This window comes from Siphateles boraxobius, unplaced genomic scaffold, assembly GCF_051911475.1.
Source record: "Siphateles boraxobius isolate OS27281-9 unplaced genomic scaffold, OSU_SipBor_1 1, whole genome shotgun sequence".
Classification (NCBI taxonomy): Eukaryota; Metazoa; Chordata; class Actinopteri; order Cypriniformes; family Leuciscidae; genus Siphateles; species Siphateles boraxobius.
This window is the reverse complement of record NW_027508699.1, coordinates 20,486,110-20,504,657: the sequence shown is the minus strand read 5'-3', so window position 1 is coordinate 20,504,657 and position 18,548 is coordinate 20,486,110. Positions and strand designations below refer to the sequence as shown.

Genomic DNA, 18,548 nt, shown 5'->3' with positions numbered 1-18,548 from the left:
AAAGCAATTAAATCTCATGCGAGCGTACATGCACACAAATAATTATTAATGAGTATTAATGAATTTAAAGAGCACCCGCACAATCTGCCCACAGGCCTCCCAACTAATTTGTCATTTCTTGCAGCCAAACATCTGATGCACCATAAAACAATGCTGTCTTTGGAGGGAGGATCAAGCAATTTTTCAGCGTTCACAGGCCAATGAGTCATGTACAGGTAGGCAAATGAAGATGGTTCTGACATCAATACACAGCACCCAGAGAGAGCGAAGTCCGCTGAACCGCTGATCAATACCACAGTGATACCATAAACTTTGGCTCTGAAATCCAATCTCGATCACCAAAGCCTGCTCCAATCAAGGAAGGCAAGCATCTATTTGTGCTAACATCCTATGCTGCCAATCCCAATCAAATCTGAAGTGCTGCCTCAAGCCAGCGTGCCATCAGCACTCTTACATTAGTAAATTTTCTTTCTAATGCAACAAAGAAAAAAATGATCAGTGCAAAACACTACACAAAAATGTGCTAGTTTGCTTATTACAGCATATTAAGAGACAGTCACCCTCTTATTTAAAACTGACTCATAAGAAGTTACACTTTACAGTGACGTCTCAGTATTCGCTTAAGAGAAGTGAAGGAAGGAAGTGTGAGAGAGAAAAGATTGTTTAACAGATAATAATTAGTGAACTGTCCTTAAAACTTACCAGTATCTGCAATGCATTTAATAACAGAATATTCAGTAATTCAGAAATAAATTATAAAATGTAGAGGAGGACATAAAGGGGTCATGAATTGAGAGATCAAATTTTCCTTGATCTTTTGACATGTAAGAGGTCATTGTAAACATCCTGTAAGCTTCAGAACTCCTCAGTCCAAAAACAGCTTTTATTCAAACCATGGTCTGAAAACTCATTTCGGATTTTGTCACATTATGATGTAATAGTGCGATGAAAGACCGCCTCTGCAGAATCAGATCAACGCCTATTTCTACATAATTGCATCTTTGGCCCCGCCCATTGGTGTGTTACTGAGATGACAAGGAAAGAAGAGCGATACAGCATCACTGGACTAAAAATAACATTACCTTCCAAAGGATCCTAATGCTAGATCTATGTGAATGTCTTTTATTTGTTTGTTCAGCACATTTCTTCTTTGGTAAATCAGTCGCAATTTCTTGAGACTTTACTGTAAGATATGGATATTGTTAAACGAATATAGATTGATTCGGTGTATAAAACTCTGTAATTATCAAAATTTTGAATTCAGATGTAGTTATTTGGGTTTATTGTTAACAATATAAATTTTTGGTGTCGTTTATACTTCAGTGTTATGGTTCTGACTTGAATACTGACATCATAATAACAAATGCAGACGTGAAGGTACAAATTTACCAGACGCACCTAAATGCAGCATCGGTCCTGGTAAATCTCAGAAAACGGATAAGAACCGCAAACTGACCTGCAAACTGCTGACCCAAAGCTTTTTAAACTTTCTCGTTATTTTAAACTGAAGAAATAGTCATCTGCTCATAGACGCGATAGTAGGGCTGGGTATTGTTAGGAATTTCATAATTCGATTCGATTTCGATTCGATTCGATATTGATTTATTAGCTTCGATATCGATTCAATAATTAGTAAATAAACAAGTAATTAAGTACCCGAGTATATTTTTAAATGTGTGCGCACTGCGCAGTATTACCAATGTTTAAGAACAAATTGCCCCCAGCATGTTTCTTGTCATGGTTTATTTAGCAGAACAAACTGTACAATATTGTACATGTGTTGAATACAAACCACAACTGTAACAAACAGGTGGCTTATTAACACACCTCTAAAGTGCATGTAACTGTAATAGAAAGTATATTTCTTTCTTCCTATACATTCAAGTTATAAAAGAAATGTAAACAGAAACACAAAATGTGCATACTCATTAAAAAAAATGCGCTTCGTGAGGCACACGCGCGCACATTTGCACACACACGCAAGGATCACACACGCACAAAAAATAAATAAATAACGACTTTATTTCAACTATTCATTTCCTTCTCTATGGGCCTCTAGTCAGTTCACTTAGTATGATAGCGTAGAGCTACGTCACACGTAGGCTCACTATTGGCTGACGCTGGTCATGTGTGTGATGCGTGTGACGTACAACAACAGAAGAACTGCGCTATATCACTAGTGAACTGACTCGAGGCCTACAGAGAAGGAAACGAATAGTTGAAATAAAGTCGTTATTTATTTATTTTTTGCGCACAAAAAGTATTCTCGTCGTTTGCTAAACTTAAGATTGAGTCGCTGTAGTCACTTGGACTATTTTAACGATATCTTTAATAACTTTTAGGGGCTGGCAAGCTTCAATCCCTTAAGAAGCCTATGGAGGAGTGATCCAGCTCTCAGATTTCATCAAAAATATATTAATTCGTGTTCCGAAGATGAACAAAGGTCTTACGGGGTTGGAACAACATGAGGGTGAGTAAATACTCACACAATTTTAATTTTTGGGTGAACTCTCCCTTTAAGCATGAAAAAGCTTCAATGTAACGTCCATATTTGTGTATTACGGTCTGAACGGTATACAGGTTTTATGTAAAAACTAAACATAACATTAAAACAATGCAAATTAATGCCCATGCATCTTCCCCGCAGCCGTAGCAGTTTAAAATGATATCAAACTAGTATGTTTGCAACTTTGCATAGTGTTCTTCTTAGAATGTTAACACATTTTACCCCGTGACATCTGTTTTGTTGTATCATATTGTATGTTTATTTGTCAACACACATTTATTAGGATTGTTAAGAGTGTATGACAAGTTTTGGTAATAAAATAAAACGTGTCTGAATAATCTTCCCTACTGGCTAGTGCTGGGTAGTGGCTACTTGAAAATTCATAATAATGTCAGACTGAGCTGTAACCTATTTAAGCTCTATCTGTGTGTCTAGTACATTATACCACATCAATAAATAAATAAATCTGTACTTTACACCATTAGCTAGCTACCTGAGTTAACATGAACTAAGAATGAAATTAAAATTTAAAAAAATATATTTTTTAACATTGGCTAATGCATTGTGAACTAATATAAACAATGAACAGCTGGATTTATTAACTAACATTAAAGATGAATAAATACTGTAACAAACATATTGCTCATTGTTATTTCATGTTGGTTGACACATTAACTAGGCTAATTTTAACAAATGATCTTATTGTAAAGTGTTAACAGTAAAATTGAAAAGGAGTAGCTACATTGTACTTTTACTGAAGTAATATTGTATTAAGGTTACAGTACTTTTAATTATGTAATTGATTTGTGTACTTCTACCACCACTGCTTTTAAGTGCATTTAAAATATAAACAATATGATTGAAAAACTAATAGAAATTCCCTAATAAACCACACATTACTAATCTACAAACATTTGCTAATGACAGCCCATTAATTTACACTCAAGAGATCACATGTTCTTAAACCATGTAAGGAAATCTATGAGACCATGACTACTTAACAGTCAATGAGGGATGTGTACTTCAATATGTCTGACATCATGCAGTGGCACATATCTTTAGAAGCATATAAAAATAAAGTTAATAGGAGCTAGACTAAAACAAGATAAATGAGTATTCTGACTAAAACAGCACATTTGCACAAATTAAAATACAACAATGTTCTTGCAACAACAGAATGATTTAGTTAAGTGACATGCACAGGAACACAATTAGTCACAGTGGACACAATTGAGACTCATGTGACTACCAGATGTAAACAAAGAGTCTCTTGCAATCATCTGAGATTAATCTTAATTCAAGGTGTAAATAGCCAAGTGCAAACAGATGTGCCCGTCTATTAAACATACCATAAAAAAAGGTTACATCTAGCTAATTGAAACTAAATGAAAATGTACATTTGCTCTTCTGTGTAAAGACAGGAAATGGGTCAGTGGACGTCTGCTGGAGGGCAGAGTGGCGGAGAGATGGAGGATGGGAAGAAAGAGATTCAGAACAGCTAGCGCTGCAGGGCACGGGCTAACTGCACACACAAAACCCAAAAACCCACAAGCACTTTCAACTACAGCACTAGCATCCCCGGGCAAGGGGTGAGACGGCTCTCCGCACCACTCAGTTAAAGGGTCTCGATGTGGCTTTGCGAGAACTGGCAGTTACGCCTATCATCAGAAACTACATATTTTCTTTTATTGGTGTGCCACGTATATAAAAAATAATGTTATACAAGAGTCAAGACATCCTCAGGCTGAATAGCATAGAATGGAATGCAGCTAGAGTGCCAGGGTGTGACAGCAAGTGACTAACAACACAAACAACAGAGGTACACACAAAAAAAAAACCAAACCCACACACACCCAGGGTGGACACCAGACCCCTCGGTGTCTTCGGTCACTGCTGCTCTTTGAGGAGCACAGGTATGATCTCGACCTCTGTCCTACACTTTTGCACATGGAGAGCAGTGTACGGGAGTCAGTTGAGGACGAAGCAGACGGTGCACCACCTGGCCCTCACAGTGCTGGGCATAGCACTTTTCCTTCAACCCACTGAGCTGATGAATGAAGGGAACGCACAGTGACTAACTGAGAAGATGTGTGAATGAAAGCAGGATCTTAAGGTCTAACTCCAAACCATTAAAAAAAAGAAAAAAATCCCAGTAAGCGTCGCAGATTCATTCAAGCAGTTTCATCATAAATGGGTCTGTGACATTTAAGAGTGTCCACTATAAAGAACAGGAAAAAATATTTATATAGACTAGGTTATATTAAAAAAAAACTAATTTAACAACAGACAAAGTACATTTCATTGAACCTGTCATCTATATTGGTTTAATATGGTATTGAATTTCACATGAACACCTGAGAGTGTACACGTCTTAATCATCATTTTCCTTTTTAAACACACTACCCTTCAAAAATGTGGGGTTTGTATGATTTGATGTTTTTAAAAGAATTAGAGATCAACAATACAGTAAAAAAAAATATATATTCCTGTGATGGCAAAAACTGAATTTTCAGCATCATTACTTCAGTGACACTTTTTTTCAGCAAATATGCATGTTGGTCACACCACATGACTTTATTTATGAAAATGTAAACTTTTCTTCATGATTCCCCCCACCCCCACCACCCAATGTATGAACTATGAATTGACTTATAAATGTATTTTTGAATAAAATAACAGATTAGCGTCATGTCATTTCTCCATATCCTATTTAAAATAACCTTGATACGCCTGACTGAACAGAACCTCATTATAAACCCACAGGCCTGTCAAGCTCATGCGAAAATAAACCTTGTCTGCATCGAGAAAAACACTACCACATTAATGTGGGTGAACGAAGGTTGTTCTGGTGACCTGCATCAAAACCAAGCCTAATAACACAGGCGTTGTGCGGTACATGACCCCTTCGACAAACCAAGGTCCTCGCAACTTGTGTTTGGAGCTAAAAATGGCCAAACAACAAACAGAAAGGGCACGGATCTCATTTCAAGGTTTGTGGTCAGAGCACAGAAGCTCATTTTCAAATGTCGTCCCTCAGGACTAGGTGAGGCTGACCAGGTGATGCCAAACATCACTCCCACGTATGTGGGACACAGACCTCCTCTTCTGTGTCAGAGAGAGTGTTTATGAATGGCCCATCTGTGCTGCACTGAAATGTTTCCCCACTACTGCACGTCAGCGCTCTGCTTCTGGGTGACCTATTTCCCTTCTAGCTCAAAAACAACATGCGAAAGCACACTCAACGGACTGTACAGGTCCTTCTCAAAAAATTAGCATATTGTGATAAAGTTAATTATTTTCCATAATGTAATGATAAAAATTAAACTTTCATATATTTTAGATTCTTTGCACACCAACTGAAATACTTCAGGTCTTTTATTGTTTTAATACTGATGATTTTGGCATACAGCTCATGAAAACCCCAAATTCCTATCTCAGAAAATTAGCATATCATGAAAAGGGTCTCTAAACGAGCTATTAACCTAATCATCTGAATCAACTAATTAACTCTAAACACCTGCAAAAGATTCCTGAGGCTTTTAAAAACTCCCAGCCTGTTTCATTACTCAAAACCGCAATCATGGGTAAGACTGCCGACCTGACTGCTGTCCAGAAGGCCATCATTGACACTCAAGCAAGAGGGTAAGACACAGAAAGAAATTTCTGAACAAATAGGCTGTTCCCAGAGTGCTGTATCAAGGCACCTCAGTGGGAAGTCTGTGGGAAGGAAAAAGTGTGGCAAAAAACTCTGCACAACGAGAAGAGGTGACCGGACCCTGAGGAAGATTGTGGAGAAGGATCGATTCCAGACCTTGGGGGACCTGCGGAAGCAGTGGACTGAGTCTGGAGTAGAAACATCCAGAGCCACCGTGCACAGGCGTGTGCAGGAAATGGGCTACAGGTGCCGCATTCCCTAGGTCAGGGGTAGGCAAGTTCGGTCCTAGAGAGCCACTGTCCTGCAGAGTTTGGCTCCAACACAGAAAAACCTCACCTGCCTATAGCCTTAGTAATCCTGATGACATTGATTAGCTTGTTCAGGTGTGTTTGATTAGGGTTGGAACTAAATTCTGCAGGACAGTGGCTCTCTAGGACCGAACTTGCCTACCCCTGCCCTAGGTCAAGCCACTTTTGAACCGGAAACAGCGGCAGAAGCGCCTGACCTGGGCTACAGAGAAGCAGCACTGGACTGTTGCTCAGTGGTCCAAAGTACTTTTTTCGGATGAAAGCAAATTTTGCATGTCATTCGGAAATCAAGGTGCCAGAGTCTGGAGGAAGACTGGGGAGAAGGAAATGCCAAAATGCCTCAAGTCCAGTGTCAAGTACTCACAGTCAGTGATGGTCTGGGGTGCCATGTCAGCTGCTGGTGTTGGTCCACTGTGTTTTATCAAGGGCAGGGTCAATGCAGCTAGCTATCAGGAGATTTTGGAGCACTTCATGCTTCCATCTGCTGAAAAGCTTTATGGAGATGAAGATTTCATTTTTCAGCACGACCTGACACCTGCTCTAAGTGCCAAAACCACTGGTAAATGGTTTACTGACCATTGTATTACTGTGCTCAATTGGCCTGCCAACTCTCCTGACCTGAACCCCATAGAGAATCTGTGGGATATTGTGAAGAGAAAGTTGAGAGACGCAAGACCCAACACTCTGGATGAGCTTAAGGCCGCTATCGAAGCATCCTGGGCCTCCATAACACCTCAGCAGTGCCACAGGCTGATTGCCTCCATGCCACGCCGCATTGAAGCAGTCATTTCTGCAAAAGGATTCCCGACCAAGTATTGACTATTGTGTGCATAACTGAACATAATTATTTGAAGGTTGACTTTTTTTTGTTGTATTAAAAACACTTCTTTTATTGGTCGGATGAAATATGCTAAACATCCAGAGCCACCGTGCACAGGCGTGTGCAGGAAATGGGCTACAGGTGCCGCATTCCCCAGGTCAAGCCACTTTTGAACCAGAAACAGTGGCAGAAGCACCTGACCTGGGCTACAGAGAAGCAGCACTGGACTGTTGCTCAGTGGTCCAAAGTACTTTTTTCGGATGAAAGCAAATTTTGCATGTCATTCGGAAATCAAGGTGCCAGAGTCTAGCTATCAGGAGATTTTGGAGCACTTCATGCTTCCATCTGCTGAAAAGCTTTATGGAGATGAAGATTATTTTTCAGCATGACCTGGCACCTGCTCACAGTGCCAAAACCACTGGTAAATGGTTTACTGACCATGGTATTACTGTGTTCAATTGGCCTGCCAACTCTCCTGACCTGAACCCCATAGAGAATCTGTGGGATATTGTGAAGAGAAAGTTGAGAGACGCAAGACCCAACACTCTGGATGAGCTTAAGGCCGCTATCGAAGCATCCTGGGCCTCCATAACACCTCAGCAGTGCCACAGGCTGATTGCCTCCATGCCACGCCTCATTGAAGCAGTCATTTCTGCAAAAGGATTCCCGACCAAGTATTGAGTGCATAACTGAACATAATTATTTGAAGGTTGACTTTTTTTGTATTAAAAACACTTCTTTTATTGGTCGGATGAAATATGCTAATTTTTTGAGATAGGAATTTTGGGTTTTCATGAGCTGTATGCCAAAATCATCAGTATTAAAACAATAAAAGACATGAAAGGACCTGTATTTAAATGAACAGGAAGATAAAAAGCAAAGGATTGATTTCCAAAAGCAAAGGATTGATTTCCAAATGCAAGTCTGATATTTTATAAACAAACATCTAATGAGGGTTCTGGACAGACAGCAAAAATAAGGTTGCATCAGACACTGAATGCATGTTTCGTCTAAATCAAGACAAAGCATCAGGAGTGTTTTTAAAAACAATCTGCATTTGCTCTGCCGATGGAAAGTCACAGTCAGGAAGGGACATGAGCGGCCTTTAAAACTCAATTCTTCCATAGGATGGTGTGAAAAGTGAGGAGCTACAGATCATCTTGCCTCAGTGAAGGGCAGAGTGCAGATCTAGTAAATACAGAGATTAACACTTAATCCCATTCAAAATGTGAGCAACATCTGGGGTGCCATGTGATTTGTAGTGTCAATGCATGGATGTGCAAACAGAGCCATGTGTGAGAAGGCAGTGAAGGTGCAGCTAATGCACCAGACACAATGGATGTCCAAATCAAAAGCACTCAAAGGGCTATCTGCAGTAATCTTTCCATCCCACGCGCTACTTAGCCTCACGAGCAGAGAACGGAGAGCACTTCACAGGCATCCCTTTAGCTCATTAGATCCTACAGCACACAGGGTAATTGGTTTATGACTGCTGTGAAACTGTGCCTCACCATATGGGCATCTTTAAACTGCCCAACCACTTATATCTTGTCCAATTTACTTATCAGATACATTCATCACGAAACATATATATATGTACATATTTTCACACTCAGGGGCCGTTTACATGACACCCGTTTCAACCAATGGCAGTTCATTTACAAGACATTAGCATTTTGGGGTAGACTGAGTAAACCCAGCCCGATCTGCTGGCGATTTGATTTTGCCCTGCTGCTCAGGCTGGACATTTTCCTATCCTGCTTCCATTAAAAATCTGCGGGGACCAATCACAAACTGGCTTATCCAGCTGGCGTGCTATTGGCGGGTTTATCACGATGACGATAGAGAAGTGACGGCAAGCAGCTTTTTGTTTACATTCAACATGGCGACCACTCACTTTCATGTTTTTTTTTGCCCAACCTGCAAAAATTGCTCGATGACATTGATGATTCTGCAAACCGCTGATCAATGCTAAAAAAACAACACTTGTTGAAACATTTCCCGCCTGGAGTTTTCGCGTCGCTCTGCAAAGTACGTCACCTGGATCGTTGGTCTGATTGGTTTAAGGACTATCCAACAGAGTCATTTCAACTATGCCCGTTGATCACGCCTCTTGCGCAGTAGAAAATACAGAGCAGACTCCCCAGACTAATGTTCAATCTTAAAAGATTGAGCCAAGTCTGGTGATAGCCACTCATTTTGGGGGTCTGAAAATATAAACTTTTGAAAACGGATTTATAGTGCAAGGTTTTTTGTTTTTTTTAAGGAAGCGTTATCGTCTTTGAATAAACTACAAAAACGCAAATTTGTGAAAAAAAGTGACAAAGCACATGCATATTCTGTGTTCAGTCTATAAGCACGTAACATTTCTTTACATAGTAACACCGCCAACTACTGGCTTGGCATCCATAATACAGCATTTTTAGTCATTTTCGCAGATCCGTGTGAACGGGGATCTTTTTAACAATTGTGTCGTCTGTACGCAAAAAAATGCATAGGAAGAACTTTTCTGTTTTTAGTATATGGCTGTCGTGTACCCTTAAATGCATGAATTTAGCAGACGTTAGCAAATATTAGTTTAGCATAACTAATAAGAAAAACAGTGCATTTACCTTTAACCAAAACCCATGATCTAAAGATGTGTTGGTGGCATGTTGAACCAGTTGAGCTAAAGGATGCATACCCACTAAACGCACATACGCACTCACACTAATTAGACAGACTGACACAGTTTTTATAATCCGAGGAGAGACACATAAAACCGGAGCCTTGTTAAGAAGTAACCCAGTTTATCTAATCAGAAGTCGCAGGAAAACATGCTGGGAGTAATTTGGTGGCATTATGAAGGATTTGAGCATTTATCAAGCCATGCATATGGCACACAGTTTCCCCGCTGGACATAGATAGATCATACAACAGCACACAGCAAGTTCAATTTTGTTTCCATTGAACGAACAGTGGAATAAAAGAACAGATATGAGTGATGTGCTACTGGTCGAGATCTATTACTTCCATTACTAAATTGTAATATTATTAAATACAATTACAATGCAATTCAAACATGCAATTGTTATGCTGTGATGAATGCGTTTTCATCATTCTGAACCAGAATTAAATTGCTTGTGATGTTTTTTGAGGGGTAAAAAAAAAAGTGTCTTGATGGTGTAGCAGTGCCAAAAAAAACCTCAAGCATTGAATCAATTTTGTTTAAAAATATGACTCGTATTTGAAAATGTTTCAATGTCAGTGTGCCATGCATAACCAACGCGCAGGAAGCCATTTTGTTGTCATGTGACAAGAATATTTTGACCTTTTTATGAGAACACATGTTTTATTTAGGTCAAATGGCTTATTAAAATTAAAATCAAACAAACAAATCCTCCCCCAAAAACTTGATGCGCATGACTCAAATGTATATTGGTGTAAAAAAAAGAGGTGTTTAAAAACTTTTTGAAAAATTTAAGCTTTAAATTATTTAAGCTTTAGTCATACTGTGCTGTATGTAGGCTATTCAAGGTGCAGAGGAAATAACTATTAGCCTACTGATGATTGCAATAAATGTTCGCTTCAAAAATTTAATAAATCAACAAAGCCACAAGCACTGCATTTTTAATAACTTGGCGTTTTGAACTAGACTTCTAAAAAAAAAATTTCCTCATCTCGGATATTCTTATTAATAATTGATTCATAAAAGTCCTGATAAAACAAATCGGAGAACCAGGCATTCGAATAGGCTACTTTAAAAGGACACACTAGTACAACATGTAGCCTACACAAACAATGCAAAATAAATGCCTACATATAGGCTTCCTTAGACTGCGATATGCATGATCATCGGGATGTTATTTTATCAACCGGATCAGTTCGTAGACAATTTCTTTAATATTCTGTAATAAGTTTTACAAAACAGTTATTTGATCTGATACATCCAGCCGCCGATCACATAATGAATCCTTATCGACTGAACAAGAAACAAAAAACGCTTCTGGTCGGAATTAAAACGCCTTGTTGCTGTTCGTTAAACCGTTATTTTCCATTTCATTCCATTTGTACTATTGTAACGTTAGTGATTGTTGCACCTGCCATTACGGCGCAACTGCAACACCATAACACATCAATGAGCATCTTCAATGAAGGACACATAACTTACCCTTAACGCAGAGAGGTCAATTTCATCCAGACTCCTAGCCGGAGAATCGCTCGCCATATTAAAGACGAAAGAAAACCGGAATTATACGGAGAAACAAATAAATGTTGATCTCAGACAGCCGTCCGCCGATCTTCTACGGCAGCGCGTGCAAATCTCTTCTCGCTGATCGCTCGTGCTTTTGTACAATCCGTCTTTTAACAGTGGATTCCACCGACGCTTTCGCTAGACCTCAGTTAGCTTTTACACCAGCAAACAAAAACATCGCGTGCTCTGAGGACGGCATGTTTTTCAGGAGCTACACATCTTTCAGTCTCTAACACTGTCGCCGAAATCTCAATGTTGCTTGTCTTGAGACTAGCATCAATCAGATATGTGGGAGTGCTTAAGAGAAGGGGCGTGGTCAGCGTCACTATCACCGCCCAATTATTATTTCCACGGTAAAGTTCTACTGCTACAAGGAAGGAACCCTCAAACATTCCTTTCAAATGACACCTCTATGGAACCCCATCATTTCATTATAATTATTTTTATGTCCCGTTATTCAATTATTAAAATATTAAAATCAGTGCTTCTGTTATCTTGAGCTTGTGAGGTTTTAAAGTGCACTGAAAGACAATATTACAAGACAATATATTTTACTACGTAAATAAAATGTAAACCTTTATGTTGTGTAGTATTATGCTTCATTTCTTTAAAAGTGACTTTTTGGCAACAATTTATTGGCTTGCAGCATTAAAGCACCTTCAAAAGAATAAACTTTAAATGCTGTAGGAATACTTTCTCAGGAACACACTTGCGTCATAGCTCTTTATTCTATGTTACGCTGCCCTTTATGCAGTTAGTAATCTTATGTGGTTCTTCTTTGGAACTAAGATAATTTAAAAGCATGTTTATCTGACAGATTTGGCTGAGCACCAAATCTGACATTGCTTCAAGGCACATTCAGGTTATCACAATGACAGTTTCCAAGCCATGTAAGGTATGAATGAGATTTAACAAGCAGTCTTGTCTTAACGATGATAACGTCCAAAATACTGTAAGTCACCTCTGCTTTGGAACTATGGTGTTATACAACTCTTTATTTTCCAGCATAAACGTAAAAAAATATTTAATTTTCTTTTAAAGAAGTGTAACAATAAACCAATTCCATTAAAACCTCCCCATATATGTGTCTGAGTTTTTATCTAAATTATACAGTATATGCTTTTCTCGTAAATTGTAAAAAAAAAAAAAAAACGATATCAGTAAATAATAATACAAAATTTGGGTCTGCAACTAATAGCCTAGTAAAGCATTACAATCCTAATAATACAGGTCAATTTCTCTCATTTTAATCTATTGTGGTTTCATTTTAAAGGAATAATAAGCTCATCCCATTACCCTCATTTTCATCTGAAATATTGCAGTCTGACTCAACGACCCTGTAATTCAGCCAAACGTTTGTGTTTCCTTGGAAACTTGACCTATATAATTGTCAGGAACTCAAATTCCTCCCTCAACAGCATGTTTTCTTTCCTGTAGTTACTTTCCACTTTTATTGTAGTATGGTAACATGCCTGTCAAGAGACAAATCACGTTTATTTTTGGCTAAAATTAGAGTAGAGGGTCTGTCATTCAGATAAATCAGTTTCATACTGCTGATGAACGGTGTGTTTAGACTTCTTGCTACAGCATGACTGGCTTTAAGAGATGTTGCTTAATAAACTGATAAAAACAAATGATTTTATCAATGATTAGAGGTTATTATGTTCTCAGGGTCTTTGGCGATTAAACAGCATTTGTGAGTTAACATATCTTGTATTACTTGAGATCATCACATAAAATACAGAGCACTCTGCTCCACTGACGCTTGTTTGAAGAGGCAGCTACTGAATTCAGCTCCTCTGGAGTTTCTCTAATAAATCTGTATTAAAATTCCATGGATTCCTTTTATTATTACCTATTCAAAACAGCTGCTCGGCAACAACTGGACACAAGTGTAACCACGTTACTTGGCATGCAAGGCTCTTCAAGTGGGTGTTTCAAGGTTAAAGGTCACTGTTTGCTTTAAATGTCAGTAGTGCTAGCCAGATGAGAGTCCCTCACTGTGTTTTGATCATTTTTGTAATGCCAAAATCTGATTCTGAGTCTTCAAATCATTTATATTTTTTGAGTCTTTTTGTATTTATCTCTTTTTAATGCCTTTAGTTTAGAGTTAAACAGGCGGAATTCAGAGCACCAAATGACGTATTTAGCCATTTGTAGCTGCTTTAATCCAAATTGACTCACAAAGAGCAATACTAAAACAAAAGCAATTCATTTATTTGCAGGTTCATCATGCTTGGGCCAAATAGCCAATGAGAGCAACTAGGGTTGATTCCCCGGGCCATCAAACCCCTATATATGGCTGCATGATGTACAGTAGGTGACGTAAAAGGGCAGATTTTAGACATGTCAAACTCTCTTTGCTATGTTAACCCTAGTGAGTCATGTAATTTGCCTTCCTGGGCAATGTGTTTTGTCTAAAAACTTTTATCTGAATTTGTATCTGAAGGAAGTCTTAAAGAATATTCTCGGGGATTACTGTGTGACATCCGTGCAGGAATAGTGTTTGCCCCAGAGGAGCTTCTTCAATAGAAAGTAACTTTCCATGTTTACTTGAATCAGCAGACCGGTTTGTCTTTTGCTATTTTGCTGTAATGTTCAAAGGCTGTTACAGAATAAAAATAAATTAGGAGTCTGCTAAATAGGAATCAAGTGTGAATAGAAAGAGCATTTGGTCAGTCAACGGAAAACAAAAAAGCCTTTCAGCTCTATGTGACAGAGTGAAAGAGTTTTGCACTACCAAATGTGCATGATCCTTTAGCCAGCAATACAACAACAAAAAAACATACAATGCGTACACTGATGACACAGAGGAGTGATTTGTGCTGGTCTGAGAAGAAAGAGATTCCATATAAAAGAGTCTGAAGCGTGAGTCTTTTCAAAGCATCAGCTAAACTTAAAGATTGAATTGATTCAGTGCAGTGTTGCCATGTCCACTTATTATACAACAAGTGACTTTGGCCTTGTTTTGTTCATGAAGTCACAGGTTGCTACTTTTGGGGCTCATTTACATTGTAGCTACAGCCACGCATTTGTGCACAACAAAGTATGACCAACAGCAGTTGTCAAATATGGTCACTTGTTCAAGAAAACTACACAATGTAGATGTCGTGATACATAATTATTTCATATATATTTTAGAATTTGTATAAAATACAGTAAAGGGAACATTTCTCTCTGCTGTCAGATACATCATATATAATAAATATAATAGTAATATATATATATATATATATATATATATAGAAATTAACTTTTATATATATATATATATATATATATATATATATATAAATTATTAAATAAAAATAGGCCTGTTTTCAATAAGCTACCCGAGGCTTGTCTTATTTTTAGCCACCCTGCAATTAATTTCTTAGCAAGATCTGGCAACTATTATTCAAGACCACCTTAGCGTAGTTTCTCACATACATTTTAATTTGTAACTAGTCCAAGCATGAGCAAGAGCTTTTATTATTTATTTATTTATTTACAAAATTTGTCCCTTTACACCTTCAAACAATGCACTTCTCACAAGCTCAATCACTTTCCTTGGCAGAGTTGGATGATGAAATAATAAAATAGCGGAGACAGATTTGCCACACTCCCTTCTTTTTGTCTCACACATTGCGTGGTGCTCATGTGGAGCCATTACAACCATTAAGAGTTGCACAAATTTCTAGCTGCAATGGCACACTGCAGTCAGCTTGTGTATTCAGCAGCGTCAGTATGCAGCACTTAACTCCTGGCAGTGGGCCCTCAGGGACACATATATAGGTGATATCTACCATAGGCAGCATGTACAGCCCTGGAATCTGCTAAAGTCTTGATCTGTCCTTTCAGACTGTACACTAATGACAGTGAAAAATGGAGCTGGTTTAGACTTTACTGTAAGGATCGATTCCTATCCATGAAGAGCCTGTTAAGATGAGATAGGTAGAGTTGCTATTAAAAAAACTTACATTAGCAGTTCTGTGGGGAGAGTGTATCTCTCTTTGTGGATAATGGCTGTACTTAAAACAATGTCAAGTATTTACAGTAGGCCTACACTGCTTACTACTGTATGTTGGATTTTGCACTGTAGTCCACCAGGTGGCGCTGGGAAAATGCCACCAGGCAAAGTATGACATTGGCTGAATCCGAAATAGCCCCCTAAACCTTAATTTACTATTCCCTACGTTAGTCTGCTAATACTGTTCACTTGAAGGAGTGAATAAAAAGGAGTGAGCAAATTCGGACAGCGGCTGAGCGTACATCAGTTGTACACTCGTTATTGCAGTGCAATGTGGGATTGAATAAGTCCACTCAATAATGCCCACTATGGTTTCAGACACCACTACAAATGTCTGTCTCCTCAAATAACGCCCTACTTGAGGGTATAGGGGCGATTTCAGATTCAGCCAATGATCTTGAGATGCCCACCACTCAACAGACAGATGCAGAGTGTTTTCAAGAATTGTCTTGTCAAAATTATTAGGGGAGAGCATGATGGGGAACTGTCCTTCTCCTAGGTTTAACCTGCAACGAGTAGCTCCGGTGCCACCCCAGGCTTAGGAAATCCAACCTGCCTCAATGGTTCTCAGAGTCTAGGGGAGTGGGCCGGAGATGTGTATACACACACTGCTGTACGACATGGAGGTATGTGCTCTTCTGGAAAACAGAAAGTCTATTACCCCGACACTGCTATGAGACCATTAAGGCAGATGTAAGACCCCCATTCAAGCTATCGACTGTACATCCTCTGCAAGGAATAAGCCCAATAAATGTCGATGTCCTTGGGGAAGTCGACGTTCCAATTCAAGTCGGAACCCATACCGTCAGTGTCAACTTCATCGTGGCAGATGTAGCTGAGAGCACTGATGCCATCTTGGGACATCCATTCTTGGAACATGCCGGCGGTGCCGGCTAAACATTGTGATGTCTGTCAGCCATACCGGGAGCAGGTGTGGGGCGATGTGCTGTTGAGCCCAACTAAAGGTTTCATGGAGAAGCACCAGGTAATGGTGGCACATATTGTAGTTGATGCCCATTCAAGTAATCAAATTCCCATCAGACTACATAACCCAGGTACCATCGCTGTGAAGGTGAAAGAGGGAGTCATTGAGCCTGCTGTTGTGGTTCCTGCTACCACCCCCAAAAATGCCTTCTTCAGATCCACTCCCTGCTGTCGTCCCAAATCATCTTAAGTCCTTGTATGTAGAGAGTACAATGGAGCTGGAAGAGATTGAGCAGTGCGAACTGGCAGAGTCGCTTAATGCCTACAGCGATGTCTTCTCTACAGGACCCATAGACCTTGTCCGCACTAGCCTGGTGCAACATGACATTCAAACTCGGCCTGGTCCACCTGTAAAACAACAACAACAAACAACACTGGTTTAGCCTCACCGAGCAATAGCAGCTGGGCTTCACCCATCGTAATGGTGCAAAAGAAAGACCAGAAGAACCGGTTGTGCGTAGACTATAGGGTTCTGAATGAGCATATTGTCAAGGACTAGCCTCGGCTATTGGCAAGTGGAACTGACTCCAGCGGCAAAACAGGCCTCCGTATTCTCCAGCAGGAAGGGGGTATTTGAGTGGAACGTGATGCCATTTGCGTTGATGATCGTATTATTTTACATTTGCTCAGGGGCGCGCCGTTAGAAATTTTGGGCCCTATGAAGAATATGAGGTTGGGCCCCCTACCGCACCCATTCCATTAATAAAATTGATCTCTGAGGGCCCCAAAAGTGTGTGGGCCCTTAGAATCGTCCTAACTTTTCCCCCCTTAGCGGCGCCCCTTCATATGCTATAGCCTTTTTCTGCTTTTTTTGCCTGTGTATTGATCCGAAGATTCAGTACTCTTTCAGAAGATATCATAGCGCCCCCATACTGTATAACAGTGAAAGCATGGAAAGCCAGAAAATTCAGTCAATGGTGGGGAAAGAGTTAAAAATCAATTTGAAACTAAATCAAAAAGCTTGCTGAAAGTAATTATCAGAAAAGAAGTGTTTGGGACACACCAAAAGAGAGCCATTTAAATAGCTTGACTATTTTAAGCAATATTGACAAATACAAAATGTCATCCAACAGTTTATTACATAATATGTTTGTTGACTTCTTAACAGTCACATCTGTTAAACCACTGTAATTATGGGTTACATGTTTTGTTTTTGTTTTTCTGTTGAGCACCCTTGAGTACCAACTGATTTAGGTCAGTGTGGCACATTCCACGTTTCTCATGTGAGGAGCACAAGCAGCATCAGGCAGATAATCAGGAAAGACATGTTTAAGGGTGCGCCTCAATCAGCTCCCTAGCTCCCAAGTGCATGAATGCATCAATGCTCCCTGGTTTTTACAGTGCATTGTGTGACTTTTTAGGAAGCAAACATTTCAGTGTGATTCTGCGATTGAGACAGTCCTTAAAATGACTGATTCCCTGATGAGTGTCCTGACTACTGAACTAGGGAGCTGATTGAGATACCCCCAAAGACTATAGTGATATCTTCAAATTTACAAATACTTCCTGATCAACTGCTTTTAGCATTAAGTCAGGTGGGAATCCACCTGTCCATTGTAGGTTGAGAAAGGGATCATTCTTTCCGCTGTGGTACAACATTCTGCCCTCTGGCTGCAACTGTGAACTGTGAGCATTGCAATGTTATAGTGAATTACAACTCATCAGATAGTAAGGGAAGACGATGCAAATTGTGTGAAGCTATAAATTTAGCCTCTGAGACCAAAAAATATAGATGCAAATTATGTACACAAAGTTGTTGGATTTAATTGATAGGATTTAAAGATTTTGTCATCTGTCTCTGTCAGGCCCAGATAATAAGCTTTTAATTTCAGAAAATGTGAGAGAAACCTGTAGATGAATTTGTTTAGCTGAGAGGAAAGATTAACTAAAACCTGAGAGAAGCCCTAGCTAGCATGTTAGTTCAATTTAAATTTAATTCAATTTGATTTTGTTAACCCTTTTAAACAGTGTTATTCTAATAATGATGCTTTACAAAAATCAAATCTGACTATAATCTACAAAAAAAACTGGG

The 18,548-nt window shown here is 39.2% G+C and overlaps 1 protein-coding gene across 7 annotated transcripts in view; it reads right to left on the bottom strand.

Annotated features, from left to right (window-relative positions):
• The window catches only part of tnika (TRAF2 and NCK interacting kinase a), a 102,349-nt gene extending 90,538 nt beyond the window's left edge, over window positions 1–11,811 (bottom strand). For all 7 annotated transcript variants that reach the window (XM_077228172.1, XM_077228182.1, XM_077228200.1 and 4 more), the window contains exon 1: window positions 11,440–11,811. In XM_077228172.1, coding sequence (XP_077084287.1) covers window positions 11,440–11,496 — 57 coding nt within the window. In that variant the 5' untranslated portion in view covers window positions 11,497–11,811. The remainder of the gene's footprint in view (window positions 1–11,439) is intronic.
• Window positions 11,812–18,548: the final 6,737 nt, after the last annotated feature.